This window comes from Helicoverpa armigera, chromosome 10, assembly GCF_030705265.1.
Source record: "Helicoverpa armigera isolate CAAS_96S chromosome 10, ASM3070526v1, whole genome shotgun sequence".
Lineage (NCBI taxonomy): Eukaryota > Metazoa > Arthropoda > Insecta > Lepidoptera > Noctuidae > Helicoverpa > Helicoverpa armigera.
Window position 1 is genome coordinate 9,190,519 of NC_087129.1, and position 17,868 is coordinate 9,208,386.

At 34.4% G+C, this 17,868-nt stretch overlaps 1 protein-coding gene across 4 annotated transcripts in view; it reads left to right on the forward strand.

The window, feature by feature from the left end:
- Nucleotides 1–17,868, forward strand: part of Ome (omega) — a 63,259-nt gene that overhangs the window by 39,146 nt on the left and 6,245 nt on the right. For 3 of the 4 annotated variants that reach the window (XM_064036547.1, XM_064036546.1, XM_064036545.1), the window contains exons 2-8: nt 78–141; nt 2,282–2,627; nt 5,014–5,108; nt 7,545–7,622; nt 10,799–11,060; nt 11,759–11,928; nt 17,607–17,698. In XM_064036547.1, coding sequence (XP_063892617.1) covers nt 94–141; nt 2,282–2,627; nt 5,014–5,108; nt 7,545–7,622; nt 10,799–11,060; nt 11,759–11,928; nt 17,607–17,698 — 1,091 coding nt within the window. In that variant the 5' untranslated portion in view covers nt 78–93. Of the gene's footprint in view, nt 1–77; nt 142–1,034; nt 1,191–2,281; nt 2,628–5,013; nt 5,109–7,544; nt 7,623–10,798; nt 11,061–11,758; nt 11,929–17,606; nt 17,699–17,868 lie in introns of those variants that run through there. The other variant, XM_064036548.1, reaches the window with a different exon arrangement.

Genomic DNA, 17,868 nt, shown 5'->3' on the forward strand with positions numbered 1-17,868 from the left:
AATACCGACATTTGTGTTTTTGTGTAACACAAAGTTCAGTTATTTGTACTAAAATTGATTACTTATTTTGTCCACAGTTATACGCCGAACAAAATGGCGGACAACAGCAACTCCACCATGGAGATGGGAACCAGTGATCAGGTAAACATTCAAATTAAACATAAAAAACAAAGCTCAAAGATAAAAGAACGAAGATTAAAGAAAAGCTGTCAATGTTGGTTGATTATGTAATAACCAAAAAAAACATTACATTGAGGAGAATTTTTATAAAACAAGAAAATGCCTTGAGTTTATTTCGTATTAAAAAGTCGTTAGCTCGTCATTAAACATACAATTATCTTTATATACTTCTAATGTGTTTGTAACTGCAGTATTAAGATAAATCTCGATAAAAGTGAAAACCCTGCTTATAACTTTGAAAGAATACCATGGAATTCGATCTGAGCCATAGAAATAAATTTTATTATGTAGACGACCGTAAAGGATCCGTTATTTCTCCAAATACAACATAATTTGAATAAATATTAACCCAGATTCTACTACATATTTGATCATAATAGAAATCGATAATAGGATTATTTTTATAGTCATATTTTTTAAATCACAGCTGAGGATTGTATAAATAATTGAAATGGTATAACAATAATAAAATACCTACCTATTTCAAAGTGAGAAAAATATCAAACTTTTAACCTACTACAGAGACCCAGTAACAGTAAGCATCTATGGAACTACAAAGCAAAATAATATATAGGTAGTTAAAAATCGGCGCCAAATGTAATTAAACTAAAATTAATAGTAATCCAATTAAACGGTACTTAATTAGCACGTGCCAAGCAACAAAACAGAACTAAATCACAAAACCAAAGATATCATGACGAAACAATGTACCTACTACAATGAGAAGTATACGTAATTGACGCTAAATGTTCGACGACCATACCAGATAGCCTTCGATAACCCCCGGTCTAGTAACTTTATGTAAAAAAACTTAATCAAGGTTCATATTCGCAGCCGAGTCCATTCCACTTTTGTTCGTAGTAGTAAGCGGAATGGCCGTTTGTGAATAAATAAGCTAGGTATTATTAATTTTGTAAATAATAAATTTAATTTAAGTGAGTATGGGTTGTGGTTCAGTGTAGTTGTGGAACAGTGATCTTGGATTGCAGTGATTGTGGGTCAAACGTAATGTATGTTTGTTTTGTTTATTTTTTTTTCGATATTTTTTAAATAAAATTGTAGTATATTATGATTTTTTTTGAAAAGTAATTTCAGTAAAAAAGGGTCTCATTTAAATAAAAATGTAACGTTAATGTAATAAAAAATCCAAAAAAATATACCTATAATTTAAAAATTATTAACGTAGGCAAAGTTCCTCCTTATTTGATGTACCAATGATAACGTACGTAAGAGTTTATATTTACACATTACGATATATAAGGAAAATCCCCTTAAATAGGTATTTGAATCTCGAGTTTAATTACAATTTTAATAAATATGAAGATATACCGTCGACAAAACTAGTTAGCTTACTGTATTACACTTTAATGAAATCTAAACATTTACTCACCTGTTGTAAAGTCAACACAAATGTTATGATTTTTAATCGAAAAATCTTTTACGTATATAACATACCTAATCACTTTTATGGATATTTCACACATACTTACTGTGTTTTTAAAAGTGTTTCGAATTTTACGAATAAGAGGCGTTCATAATTGCACATACCTTAAACGTATATTTATTGCAAGATCCTGGTCTGTGACGCTTGTTTACCTTCGAATCACAATGTCTTAGGCTCGTAATGTATATCAAACTTCCTAGTTACTGAAATAAATTAGCATTAAATAGAGTTAGTTACTCTAAACTGAGTTAGTAATAGATGTTAGATCATCATTCTCGGTGCATAAACAGTAAAACAATTGACGACTTGTTTTCTTGTTTTATGTGGTATTTCGTTTTGTGGTGGCATTTCGTTTTATTATGCATTGTATTAATAGAATTGAAATCGAAGATAGGCAAGACAGAAGTGCCATAGGTACAGTGGCTTGCACCGTTTCACGATATTGCCCATTTACAAACAGTCAATTGATTAGACCAAGCAATGGGCTGTAGTTTCACGACTGGTTTGGTTATTATAAAACTATGTTAAATCAGTTAATTTCAGCAACTCACTCTTAGAATTTTCGAAACGACGTATTTCTGTGGTATTATTTAATTTTCATGAGAGATCTCATTATTATTTGCTGACTCAGTAACTAAAACCACATTCGACTTCCAGGTGCTGGTCGCAACCAAACGCAAGAAGACACTAGGCTACATAATCGGAACAGTCGCGATGTTGGCAGTAATAGGAGTCGTGATCACCCTAGTGGTAGTCCTAACTGGCAATGAGGCCGGTCCCGTTGAACCGATCGTATCTACCGAAGGTCCGACCACTCCTATAGAACCTTCTTCATCGACTACGACAAGTACGACTACGACAGAATCGCCCACATCATCGACTGAGGCCGGTGGAACGACGACTGAGTCTGGTGTGACTGACCCGCCGTTGACGCCATTGGAACTTGAAGAGATTATAGAAGGAATATACTCACCTCCCTCTTTCAATGCCTCTTGGTCTACAGGTATGGTTTCATTTACACATTATTTTGGGAAAGATTAGTAGCACTAATATACGAACTTGGGTATGAAATTGATATATCCAAGTGACGAAAATTCACAATTAAAGGCAATTTTTTTTGGAACACTGGTTGTTCAATCTCTTGGATATCAGTTATTATAATACTTCTGCATAACGACCGAACTTCGTAATCGTTGCGTTGCGTGCAGTTTTTGTTTAAAATTACATAAACATCAGGTTTATCTTGTAGAGAACAATCATAATATAAATTACCATCAAAATACGCAAGTACTTGATTACGTACTTGATTACGCAAATATGTGCAGTTTGGATCAAGTGGCTTAAATGTCAGTTGTCCGATCATATTATTTAAATAAAAAGGTTAATAACCGGGGCAAACTATAAAATAACTATTAATTATTCATTACCTTATAAATTGATTTAGTCTCAATTTTATAGGAAATACTTATAAAACCAGTCTTACATAAATATTTACATAAATGTTTATGAATATGTGTTAATTTTACGCTGCAAACAAAATAATAACGCTATTTTTATACCAAATATTTCTTTCTACAATGGTCCGTAAATGACGTAGAAAAACAAAAAAGTCCCCGTGCGGTTGAACTCATAAACTATTTACGTCTGAGATGTAACAAAAAGGTTGGACCATGTGACTGAAGAAAAAAAAACATGTATTGTAGTTAGACAATGTTTTTCTTTGTTAAAAGTTAAAGTGGTAGAGTAGCTAGTTCGAAAGAAAACTTGTACGTTTTCAAAAGTTTTCCGAAGTAAGATTGCTCTATTTTTCTTGTACTGTACCTTTAATGTGTTCTTTCAGTTGTAAAATTAACTTGAGTGAGCATAGTGTGCTTATATATCAACAAGGACACGTTCTAAGTTTGAAATCGATCCTCTATATTTTATAAGGTACTTAGTATGGTATAAAAATTAAATATTAATCGCTATGATCTCTTTTATCGATTTGTATTGGTACAATGCTACAAGTTGTCGATAAAATATGTAATTAGGTCGTCTTAGTACTGCTCTGTGCTTGATTGAACTGTATCGCATAGCATGGTACAAGCCTTTAGATATTTCGATTCCCACACACATACTTTAAGAATACCCACACCCTACATACTAAACAGTCGTCCGACAGTTGAGGCGATGGTTACCAAAAAAAAATTGTGAAGAAAATCCTGAATCCAATAAAAGTTTTCAGTTGTTCTGACACCGGTGAAATACCTGATGTTTTCGTTCTACTATACTGAATTATGAGCCCAACCAACTATCGGCCGACTTAAAAGTCTACGGTACTACAATACTACTACTAATGGTATTGGCATAGTGCAATTTGTACAAGTCATTCATATTACTGCGGTGCATTAAAACCAATCCATGAATAGTTTAGAACGGGTGCGGCCATTGACCAGAATACTCGTATTGCAAATGCATACACTTGCATATTTACATAATTTAACAAGCCGTTGAAAGGAGAACACTTGGAAATTATTTATAAGGAAACGTTTTGGCAGTTCCGGCAGTCGTCTTGAATGAGGTGGCAACTGAATAGGCTGGCCTATTTTTCTTAGAATTTAGAAAAGTTACGAGTCTTACAATCGTGTATGTATTCAAGTTTTGCTAGTAAAACTAGCAAGTTATTTTAGTGATATGTAGGGCAATAGATAAAGTATTTGAAATGTATTTTTTGTTAAAATATTCTATTCTGTACAGAAGTATTCATTTCTTGCGTAATTTGGCTTCTGAAACCTACTCGTGATCATTAACTTCTTTATCTTTAATCCATGCATAAATATGAAGAAAAAAACTACTAAGCACACATAAATCGCACGTAAATTCCGATTTCCGACATAATCCGGTTCATTAGCCAATAACTAAAGATACCAAACGCACGGTGTTGCACCAATTTTATTGCAAATCGGGTAAGCATGCGAGTTAGTATGGATTACAGAAAAAGTGCATGAATAGTGTAGTTGATTGTTGGTTTATGGAGAGAAAAGTGACACAATTTGACGATGAAATGTTACGTTAAATGATAAAAATCTGATAATATGTAGAAGTTTGTTTCGTGACATGGTTTAGATAAAATAATTAAATGAGATTGAACATAAACCAGAATTCAATTTCAATTCAACTCGTATATCTGTCACGTTTCTCACTTTCCTCACACATTATAAAATAAGTGCAATATAGGTAATAACACTTATAATAACAAGTTAACAGTCGATATTGGACATAAAATATCGACTTTCAATTTCACAAACAAAATCACCAGCGCAAACCATCATCATGTTTCGCTATCAACGGTACCTACATAAAGATGGCGCTAGCCCTATCATATCTTCATTAATATCGTTTAATTGCAGGAAGCGAGGTGTTGTTCCGCAACGCTAATGGCGACCTGGTGCTGTATGATGTTGATACTGACAGCACCACTCCACTGGTTTATAACTCCTCACAGGTATGTACTTTTTAACTGTCTTCAAACCAAACTGACTGTCAGCAGCCGAATGTCAGCCTTCTTTATCGTTACAGCCTTCTTTATCGTCCCACTGCTGGGCACGGGCCTCTTCTCCACACGGAGAAGGATTGAGCATTAATCACCACGCCTGCTTAATGCGGGTTGGTGATTTCAGACTATATAGTCCAGGTTTCCTCAAGATGTTTTCCTTCACCTTTTTATCAGCCATTGGTATCGAAGATATACTTAGAAAGTACATACAAACTTAGAAAAGTTGCATTGGTACCTAATTGGCTGAACTGAAATCGAACCCACACCCTCATACTCGAGAGGTTGGTTCTTTACCCACTAGGCCACCACGACTTTTTTCGAATGTTAGCGTCTATGCATATTACGCATAACGTATCGTCGGTAAGATGTGAACGAGAAAGTGAATAAGTATGTATGGAAATACAATACTTATTCAACTGCGCAAGGTTCGCTCACATTCGGCGGCTGACAGTCTGGTTGGTTTGAACACCGCCTTTGAATCTTTGTACAGCCTGGATTAGGTGCGATTTTGCAAGCGATTTTCAATTGTATGTGTAGAACATTTAGGTTTAAATTGGTCTGGCATGGCCAGCGATGTGTGTTAAGATTGACATGAGAATCCATCAAAGAGGTTTTTTAGTAGGTAAATTCTCACCACCTACATTATTTCTTCTAGAAGATTCTTAAATGTGTTGGTTGTAAAAGCTTTTCAAAGCCGATTCCTGTAAATGGAAATCTTTTCATAATGACCAGCACATTTTAGTTAAGGACTTTGTGGAACAAAAAAGATTAAAGTTAATTGCTAAAGAGTTTTGTAATTTAACTTGACTCAGCAAATAATTAGTAACTCTTAATTATATTGAAGTCAAACGCCAGACTGTGGGGTAATCAATTAGATTTGTGCCTAAAATAAGAATATAAATATCTAAAAAACATTGATTTTTAGGTAATTACCTGTTCAGTTTAATTACTGTAGATATAAAACAAAACAACACTGGTTGATTAAATAAGTAAGTTTGTTAGCTCTTTTTTGTACCAAGACTCTCATACCTGAACACAACAATAATATCAGAGACATGATAATAATTTCAAAGTGCGTCACTTTTAAAATGCTAATCATTTTTTTAAACCAGACTTTACTAAGAACCAATCTGTATTGAATAAACAACATAAAACCTATTTACCAATATCTATTTTCAATTGTATGAACTTGAATGTTGGAGTACAAATAATTCTCTATCATGTAAGGCCCAATTTCCCCTACAACATAAACGTTAGCTTTCTTAAAGCAACTGTTTGATATGAATTTTCACGTTCCTACAAGTCTTAAGTTTTAAGAAAAACGGGCTTGTAATTTTATAAATAAAAATAGTAGATTACAATAATCATTTGTATATGTATTAACGTTTTAGAACTTAGAAAAATGCACGTGTAATTGCTACAAATACATTTCTATATTGTTCATTGTTTGCGTACAATGACATTGTGTTGGCATGACGAATGAAGTATTAGTTGCTCTATTGTGTTTATTTGTGAATTACCGCACATTATAGATTAGTTTATTGAATTTATCTCCTCAGTTATGTCATTTAGCTAATCATAAATATCGTCTAAACAATGTCCTTTTTAAAAAAACCAAAAATATTTTAGTACTTGTAAGACACGCTTCACACGCAATCGTGGTCAATGTTCATTATAAGACTTTTCTAGCAAGTCCAAAAACAGCTATGACTCGATGTTCCATCATGAAGTTCCAGTTCATATCATGATGCAGCCGGAGCTGCATCATCAGATCATTCCGTACCATATTATTGTATTGTCATCAGAACTAAGCACAGCTGCCAATTTTTATGACACTACGATCATTAGAAGATGGTAAAGTTACCTTAGATTCCATTATACACATTGAAGTTTTATGCGAGCGACCTAAAAACAAGCTGCATTAATATTTATAAAATTAATGGAACAATCGTACATTTAAGATGCCCCTTGCCTTACACATGTTTACCTATGTCAATTTCCAAAGGAAATTATTGGTCTCTTTTTAAATGAAATATTAAGTACTTGAGAGATGGCGCGCGCTTCATGTTTCCGGAAAAATCTTTATGAAAACGTTTCTCTCAATTTGTGTTTGTTGACTTCGATTTCATGGCAGTTTAGTTTATTACATTTAACTGATGTTTATTTTTTTCGTATATTGCCAATATACAACCTAGATAAGCCAATAAAATATACGTAGATACATACACCTATGTTTATGCTTTATTTCACCTCTACTTACTATAGACCACCACGACTTTTTAATGTCCATCATTCCATGTTTAGCCCTGCTAGTCCCATCACAGACCATGTTTCTCATAGGCACCAGATAAGGAATCTATTGTAATGGCATATCCATTGTTACAGATTCTGCAGCAATCGTCAAGAGTGATGCAGCTGTCGGCTGATGGAACCGAAGTTATATTGGCCTACTATGTAGTACCGGTAAGATTACAGCTGTGTATGTAATAATTTACTAGCTGTTTTTCTGAGGTTTTGAGAACTACTTCCCATACTCGATCAAACATAAGAATTTTCTAAGTCGTACCTGCTTTTGTTGCTGTATTGACATAAATTAGAAATAGTGTTAGATTTAATTTAAAGAATGTAAACAAAGTGGACGTAATAATAAATTTTACAAAAACACAATAGCGTGAGAAAACATTTAAATTTTTGCAAAGCTTTCATTATAATTCGCAAATCGCTTTTTTACAGTGCAAACAGCCATACAAAAAAGCAAATATTAAAAGCAATGTCACAGATAATATTCGTAATACTAAAATGTTTCTGTTTTCATACATGAGCACGTTCCGTAAATATGTTGGCGCCACCTTTCACTTTTCGCAACAAAAAAACATATTTACAGATTATTTTAGTATCCAATATTTTTTTAAACATATTTTATATAACCGGTTCTTTAAACCATACAGACAAAATTGTGTTGCTGTGGAGTTTGTTCCATCATTTCTTCTTACCAGAAAAATGACATAGGAAGTGATGTTTGTTTTTTTTTTCTATATTACCAATCTCTAATATTCTATCTGGATAAAGTTATATTCATGGACGTTTCACTAACTTGTAATGGCTCCTATTGGTGTAAAACAAAGAAAAAATATATATAATTTTACGAATCTACGGAACTAACGGGTTTTTGAAATAAGATATAAGCCTCACATTGAAATCGTTGGAAAGATACTACCTAGTAGGAATCGGGCGTACGCTTATTTTATATTTCAGTACCTTTAGTCTGATGTGGTGACGGGTAAAACCACACGAAACAGCCAGTTTCTCCTCAGATAATGTATTCAAGTCACCTCTGCCGAACAAGTGTGAAACTAACCAGATAACAAGTTGGTGCACTTAAAGTTCCTCCGAGTGTAAAGAACACCAAGAACTTCGTACACTGCATTGACCCAGTTACACTTGCCGTACAGAAAATTGACCCAATTTGACAATTGAATTTTTGTTATACTTTCGGGACGTTACGTTGGATTGGAAGAGTGAGTCTTTGGAAATGTGTTCGGAATTCGAAATAGTTTAGAATTTGATGCTCTGTTTTTTTTTTTTTTCGTTTCCTTTCATTTTTATGCCAGTTCAATTGATACATTAATCAAGAAGGGACATTATATTATTGCATACCTTAGAAAGTGATATAAAATAATATACATATTTATATATCTATACTAAATAAATATCTGTAGGTTATGTACCTAAGTTTTTTAAGTCATACTGATATTATTTGGTCCTTTTACCTGTTTACATGCAGTACAACTCAATTTGGAAAATACCCATTCTTACACGATATAGCGGGATAGCGTGCTAATTGGCGCTTTCTTCCATTAGACCCAAACTGTTCCTATTATTTACTTCATATCGATGTTCAGGCACGTACAAACAAACATGCCTAATAGTGGCAATTATTAAGGAAATGCGAGTGTAGACGTTCGGGTAACATGTTATTTATTGCGCGGTAATTATTCGCCTAATTTGATGTTTCGAGTCACGCAGGTATAAAAAGTTTTCGGTGTTTACTCTCACTTTTTGTTCGCTTTGTCCATATATTTTTCTGATAGAGTAAACATGTTGTTTGTATTAAAGAAAGTTAGGATTTTATAAATAAAATGTTTTCTTTTTCATAAATTCTACCTCGAAATGAAAACTCCATTTTAAAGACTTATTAACTTTTTAATCATCTTTACTGTAATGTCAAATATGCCATTACAATTCTTGGCTCTATTTGTGCTGTGGCATGAATTAACTTCAACTGTAAACATACCGAATGAACTATAGTAGGCACTGAAAGTTTCAAAGTGTTCATGAGTCGTTCACCTGAATAACCTTGTGAAGTAAATGATGCTTACCAAATAGCTGACTGCATATGTCATAAATTCCACGTCAGTTTAAAGCTGTAAAACTAACTTTACGATTGCTTTGACGTCTTATTTTAAGCTGTCTATTTTCTTTCCAAATGGCTCGGTTTGAATTATAAAAAGATGATTCATTACCATTTCAAAATTATATTTTAAATTGACTTTTGGTTATAGGTAACGGTGTTTTCATATTGACAGATATCTTAAGTTCACTTCATCTATCACGTATAGTCCCCAGGCCGGCGAACAAACTTTTTTTTGATACATATACATTTAAGACTTTGTGAGTGCCTTCCTTACGATGAGTCCGACAAACTTTTCGAATGCGCAAATTTTGGTGCCGCTGCGTTTTTTAATGCTTGACTCCTGAAATTGTCGATATGACGTCACTATGGCTCTTCGTACATATACGTTTCATTTTTTGAGATTCGTTTAATAAAGTTAACCAGAGAATAGTGGTCAACTTGTCCGATAAAGATCGTGCTGCGTTTGGAGTGTCTTATTAAACAAGTGTTTTATTAAACAAATCTCAAAAAATGAAACCGGTATGTACGAAGAGTCGTAGTGACGTCATACCGACATTTTCAGGATGGTGGACACTCTAAACGCAGCACGATCTTTATCGGACATGTTGACCACAATTTTCTAGGTAACTTTATTAAACGAATCTCAAAAAATGAAATAGGTATGTACGAAGAGTCATAGTGACGTCATGTCGACATTTTCAGGATGGTGGACACTCCAACCGCAGCACGATCTTTATCGGACAAGTTGACCACCATTCTCTAGTTATCTTTATTAAACGAATCTCAAAAGATGGAACGTGTATGTACGAAGAGCCATAGTGACGTCATATCGACAATTTCAGGAGTCAAGCATTAAAAAACGCAGCGGCACCAAAATTTGCGCATTCGAAAAGTTTGTCGGACTCATCGTAAGGAAGGCACTCACAAAGTCTTAAATGTATATGTATCAAAAAAAAGTTTGTTCGCCGGCCTGGGGACTAGTATTGACACTTATATAAAAGCGAAATTAACTCTGTCTAACGCTCTGGTTTTTAGTCAAAACGAATGAACCGTTTTAAAAGAGATTTGGTACAACAATAGCCCAGAGCCTGAAATACGACATACTTTTCACCCGGTTGCGATTAAAACTTTCCCAGGGACGTAGATGAAAGCTAACGGAACAGTAGGTTAAAACACTAATAGTTTTAGATCCCAAAAAAACTATAACCTTTTAATCAAATTCCAGGTATACAGATACAGTTTCCGAGCTCGCTACGCCGCAATAAACTACGCGACTGGTCACACCGTGGACATCCTACCTTCAGGCATTGATGCTGAAGACGCTTTCCTTCAGAACTTTGTATGGGGACCATCGGGAACTTCGCTGGCATTCGTGTATTTGAACAACATCTACTATCAAGACCATTTGAATAATACTCCCCGTCAGATTACGACTACGGGACAGTTAAATGTGATTTACCATGGTATCCCTGACTGGGTTTATGAAGGTTAGTATATTTTTTAAAATTATTGATTTGTGTTTTGAAAAAATAATTGGCTTTAAAAGAGTATGAAATGAAATGAAGACTAGTTGAAAGCCATTGGCTGTTGCGGATTTGATTTAGGAATAACTTAATTGACCAATTTATCGTTAGAGCACCCACGATGCGAGGAAAATTCCTTGAACCCGTCTTTCTCTGCTCTAAGAAAAAACAAAAATGGTTTTGTTGCCAGCAATCCATTGCGTTTACCATCTACTTAAATTCGTTTTGACATTTTCTGCGGCCAACCACTTAAGTTCTGTATACCCATTGCTAAGCATTTTGGTTTGCTCTCGAGGGAAATTTACGAAATGCATGTTTACGAAAACGAAATATACGGAGACGAAGAGGTTTTTGATACATTGAAAACGTAAACAGAATTACTTATTGTCTGTTATAAAATGTTATTTTCTATTTTGATGGATTAGTCTTAGGTACACGTGCCTTCAAATTGTTTCAAATTACTTCTGCCTTCAAGTTGTTCATCCATGTATTGTTAAATAATGCTGCAGAATTTAAAATACATATGTGCACGACCTGATGTACTCGCATATTTAATTGGTTGGCACTAACACTGTGATCACTTATGATAACTGACACATCTTTTCTTCAAACTTTAAACTTGATTGATTCTGTTATTAAGATTGTTCTTCCAATCTCCACAGAGGAAGTGTTCGGCTCGAGCAACGCCATCTGGTTTTCAAAAGACGGCAACAAGATGGCGTTCGTGACGTTCGACGACTCCGGAGTGAGAGTGATGAGGGTCCCCCACTTCGGCGTACCTGGCTCTGTCAACTACCAGTACACACAGCACCATGAGATCCGGTACCCTAAGGTAAGGAAAACTTTAGGAAAAAGTTCTAAATACTAGGAAAACTGGAAAACTCCATATAAAAAGCATAGGCATTAAAAAATATATTATAATGCTATAGAGTTCGTTGGCCTTGAACGAAATTTTTTTTTATCTGGCTGCGCGAAGTATAGCTCCCAGGAGACGCGATTGAAACCACTAGCATAATTAGCTACTGATGTAAACGAAATGATCTTGTTTCAATTTTGATGTCTCTATGCATGCATAAATGTTTGTGTGTATGTACTTAACCAGTCTACATAGGCTATGTGTTCCTCAAGATGTTTATTAAGAAAAGGCTGTCTATAACAAAAAAATCGTTAAAAAACCGCTATCGATAAAAACAACGTGATAATTTTATTCTCATTCTTATCTTTTCATAAGGTCTCGGCACTGTTATCATAATTATTGTAGCTTTAGTAAATACCAATTACGATAATCAGATTAACCTAGATCGATTGCAGATAAAAGAGACATGAATTCTTTACATCAACTCTTCGTAGACACTAATTGGCGCTTAAATAAATATTAACACTATTACTTACAAAGCGTTTGGAAAGAAAACCAATAGAGTATTTGTAACACATTTGAGTTAAGTAGTAATAAATTATCAAGAAAAGACGCTGTAAATATTTAGAAGAAATGTACCTTATATTTAGAGTCTTTTATGGATTTGGGAAATGTTACGGCAACCTAAATTAAACTACTTATCAATTATATTTTGTTTTCATAATAAATGCATAATTGAATGAAATTCCAAATATCAGCACTCAGTCTCTTTCGTAAAATCAGCTCTTCACCTCCAATATTGTTTACAAAACCTATTAAACTCCACTAACGCTTTAGTCAAACAACAAAACAGTTTGCAAACTTCACCAATAAAATTATGACCCGCAGCTCTCACACAACGTTAACTTCAAAACCAAACTAAAGATTTATTCCCGCTCCAAGTTTCCAAAACTGCATCTTAATCATTTATAAGTTCGACAAACGTCGCAAGTTATAATGAAATGTTGCAGCAAGTTCGACTGCATACAATCTAGCTAACTCGATTCCTTCGGTTAATTGCGTCAGTCGCTCTAGTGTTAAGGGGGGTTTGTAACTTGAATATTTATTGGGTGAGTTTAGGAAAGTTAGGCTTCGGGTGTCATTTGTTATTTTTAAGTCTTAAGTTACTTTTAAACGTTTCAGTTTAAGGCGATAAAAGTACTTTTGCACGGACATCCCATCTTGGTCCATTATTTTTTCGAGATTCAGTGTGCGAAATTTATAAGGCCACGTTCTTTGCAAGATTCTTAAGTGTTGATTTTTAAACTAAGCAAAATAAAGAAAATCTTCCCCATATTTTCATATTAGGAAGGATTATTATTTAGTAGACCATTTGTTAAAAATGTCCTCGTTTTCACCACAATACTTTTGCGTATCAGGTTCTAAGTAGAGCAAACCGCCAACTAAACTCACATTAAAGTTAGTCGCCTTTGAGTGAAAGGGCACACGACTGGTTTGGCAAAGTGCCCAATGCAAAGAACAATACAGATCGAGGTCTCGCAGCTACAGATAAAATTTCATTTTAATATGAATGGCGTGTCATAAATCTTCGTATACGGGATGTTACATAACTTCACTTTGTATGGAACAACTTAGAAGGAACACTCGACAATAATTCACTTGGAATGACAGCATTTTTGGTCTTACAAATGATGTGTGAAAACTTTACTCATGCGTAACATAAGTAAAGTGTTATATTTTGTACCTACAAGACAAACGAAAGAACTGCCTACTGTAGATCTTCATACTTAAGTTAAGGTTACTCATCTACAAATATGTGCAAAAGGTACTTTGCGGGATTGACCCTTGATGACCCAATTAATTCACTCCTCAAGCCAATTAATCCACAAGCCATAGAAATCGTAAGACATTGTAAAACGTTGATCCTTTTTATCCATGAGGATTTGCCATAGGTACTCTTATATCTAAGTTCAGTAGGCAATTTGTGCGAAAGTAAGTCCTTGAACCCGTTCAGCATATCGTGCCATTAATACGACACCAGGGTTCTTAGAAAGTCTTATGCCCGTTTTCACCAACAAATACCTTAATTAAGGAATCCCCTAAGAGCATTCAGGGAACACTTAATACGAATTTCGTTTTCACCAAAGCTTAAGTGTGCCCTAAAACCTTTATTATTGGGGGAGTTCTTATTATAAGTGATACTTAGTTAGGGAAACGTTAAGAGATTGTTGGTGAAAACGGACATTAGTCTCGTTAAGAGAAAAACAATGCTCTTCTTCATTCAAAAAAGTAAACTAGGACATACTTAGTATTTTCGCATAAGTGTACTTCTTCCCTATGATTCAGATTCTCAAAATGCAAAATTTATATTTTTGCAAAATTTTCGTACATCACAAACAACGTCTCCTTAAAAGCGTTTAAGATACGCGATACAAGTGAAAGTGTATATCGGACTCGTTTGGCGCCCGACAGCGCCGGACTTGTGACCGATAATCGCGAGATGCAACTGTGATATGACACGTTCGTATTGCTGCTGCTGTTTTTCAATTTTTAATGTTTGTTTGTTTTGGTTTTACTCGTTATCGGTTTTGAAAGCTTCTGTTAAGTAGTCTCATCTTATGAATCGACTGTAATATCTGCTGTGGTCATGTTCTCCAAAGTTCGATGTCATCTTTTTGTCCTTTGATGAATACAGAAAGCAGCCGAAGGCCTCCCTTTATTGTCAGACTTTATAAAAATTCTCTTAACTCGCCTAGGAAAAATCTCATCAACGCCTCATTTTAAGCGTTCCTGTACGTTGCATGTATTATTTATTCGCTGTAAAAACTATCAAATCGAGAATAAAAAGTCTTGGTATGAGAAAGCCGTAAGACATTTTTGAAATTTTAAACCAAATAAACTTACACATACATTATTAGACCCACCGTTTCTACCTATCTTCCCTGAACATCATATTATCTCCACACAAAGCCGTTTCCACTACAGCCTTCGATAACACGACACATAACAACACGAGTCTGCGACACAAGACTATTGTTCGGAACGTGACGATTGATAGCTCAGCGGAATTAGTTATTGATTCTGTTCCCTTTTAATGGAAAACACTTTACCAATGTGGGGGTTAATCAGAAGATCTATAATACTCTTTCACTTGATTTGGGGTCGACCTAGAACAGTGCATTCTGAACTATTCTGTACAGAGGTTCACTTTATAAAACAGTGGCACTCAGCTGCATGCGGTTAGACTCGAAGCCGATCCCAACATATGTAGTTGGGGAAAGAAATGATGACATAGGTTTTGGATAGGGTTTGAGAACAATTGAAAACAAATGAATCGTTCATTTGTTTTCAAATAGAAGAAAATAACAAATGAGCTTTTTTGAATTATAAACTGAAATGAAGATAGGTATTTAAATTCAGAACAGTTTCAAATGATTGATAACTCGGTTTCATGAATGTTGAATCTTCTGTATTCATTTGTTTAGTGCCTAAGCGATATGGATATAGGGAAATTAATTGAAGTGCTTTTCTTTGTTTTATTATGATTTCGTTTTGACGACAGTATTGTTGTTGTGGATTAACTTCTTCTCATGGTCGATAGCTAAGATTATAATGTATTGGGATACATGGGTGATCTTGTCGAAAACGAATCTTGCCACCGATGGTACTTTGAAAGTTTGAAAGCAAGATAATGTTTAAATTTTTGGATACCGCAATAGACAGTATAGTTATGTTTCTGACTGTTAGTTGATCCGTATTTTCAGCGTACAACGGGTTCAATATTCAATTATATCTGACAGCGCTGACAACTATTGGTACATAATTGTACAATTTCAAAATATCATTTTTATATTTACAGTCATGGACACATAATTAAAGACACCCCCCGACTCGAAGTGAAATAAATAGTTATGGTACTGACATGAGCTTAAGCACGGTATAAACTGTAGTGTAATAATTATTAAAACAAACATTACATTGTGTTCTTTAAATTAAGGACAAAAAATATTTTCTTTCTTTAATACTTTAGATATAAAGCTCTATGGGAAATGAACACTAACTTTTGTAGCTGATACTTGGCTGGTCAGCTAATTAAAGACAGTTAAAGCCCAGTTAAGAAAAAAAAACGAAAGCCACAAATAGTTGCCATACTTTTTTTTAGAAGTGAGTAAAATACTTATGAAAATTCGAATTAGGTCATAATTTAGGTTTATTTCATTAAATTTTTTATTTTAGTCCTATCAATAAGACTAGAACAAAAATTCTGGTAAGTAAAATGTTTTAGGCTTTTTAATATTATATTTTGACATACGGATTTATTCATACCACTTGATCTATAGTAAGGACACGGTAATAAATTTATTATTAAAGATTTCTTATCAATGGCACTAAAAAAGGCATGGTTTGAGAACAACTCAAAACCGACCCCAAGGAAAACTTGTCCGCAAACAGACTTTAAGGCGGTGCTATAGGCAAATAGTGAACCATTTACATGATTCGGTACTGGTTTTTTTGGGAGTCATCTGATGCTAAAAGGACGACAATTGTGTCTGCAGAACTTTTAGACAACAACCGGGTCGGGAAAAGCTGTAAGGCATGGGTATCGGAAGATGTTACTTTTGGAAAAGCACCGCGTGTCCATAGTGTAGTTGGCTATTTCTATAAAATGTGAAAGGTGCAGTTAACAAGTGTTCAAAAATGTATATTTTTTCTCATTAAACAAAGGGATACGAATAATTCTAAAATAATGTATCGAAATTAGTCGCCTCCAAAACATGAGATGGAACCAAAATACACTAAGAAAGTTCTCAAACATAGGAGGCGAAAAAGTAATAGTGTGGGGCTTCTCTCCACTACTTGGTGTGGTGATCTTTTAGAAAGATATTATTAAAAATAGGCAAATTCAAGTACTATAATATTTTAGAAATAGCATTTTGTTATATGCTAAGCATAATTTACCGGTCCTTAGCGCTTTCCAAATTAGAAAAGTTCTGAAAAACACTGTAAGAGTAGTAAAAAGGACTCTTTGATCGAGCAACTTATGACGGTTTTGTTTTGGCCCATCGCAAATTTAATAAAAAAAAAACTGGTGATCGTCCAGAAAACACAATGGCGATAAGTCATACATGAAAGATTGATCAATTTTACACAGATTTTTATGAAGCATGGAAGAAAATTCCCGTAGCGACTTAAAACAAAACTGACCGCTTGCACGCTTAGGGATGTCGTGCTGTCATTGAGGTAAAAGGAAATAAACCAAATATTAGTACTCATTAGTATGCTTAGTTACAGTGTAGGGAATGTTGTTATAGAAAAGTACCATCAATAATATTAATAATTTGCATTTCTTCCTCTGAGCAAATGGAGTGTCTTTAATTATATGGCCAGGCCACGTTATGGTTCATACCGCTCGAAATTCGGATAAAGCGAAAAAAAACTTGTCGCGAAGGATCACTGAAGATAGTCTTTAGTTTTAATATTTCACAATGCCCTCTTAAATATTTTAAAATAGAAAAAAAAGTTCCAGTAGCAATCAGAAAAAAGAAATACAGATGAAATGCGGCAGCAATTTAAGATTCCAACAGTGTCTTTAATTATGTGTCCATGACTGTATGTACTCTAATAGACTTTAACCTGTGATCTTATTATTTCAGCCTGGAACAGCCAACCCCCTGGTCACGGTGACGCTGATCGACCTCAACACCAATGTTCTGAACGTATACTCAGCTCCCGAAGATCTCACTCAGTAAGTGCCTCCTGAATAAACTAGTGATTTCATAACCAAATGTTTTTGAAATTGATATCCTGATGATATATTCATTAGAGATAGTAGAGTGACTATTTTGAACCGACTTAAAAAAATATGGTCCTCAGTTTGAACTGTATGTATGTAAGTTTGTGCGCGATTCTCTCACG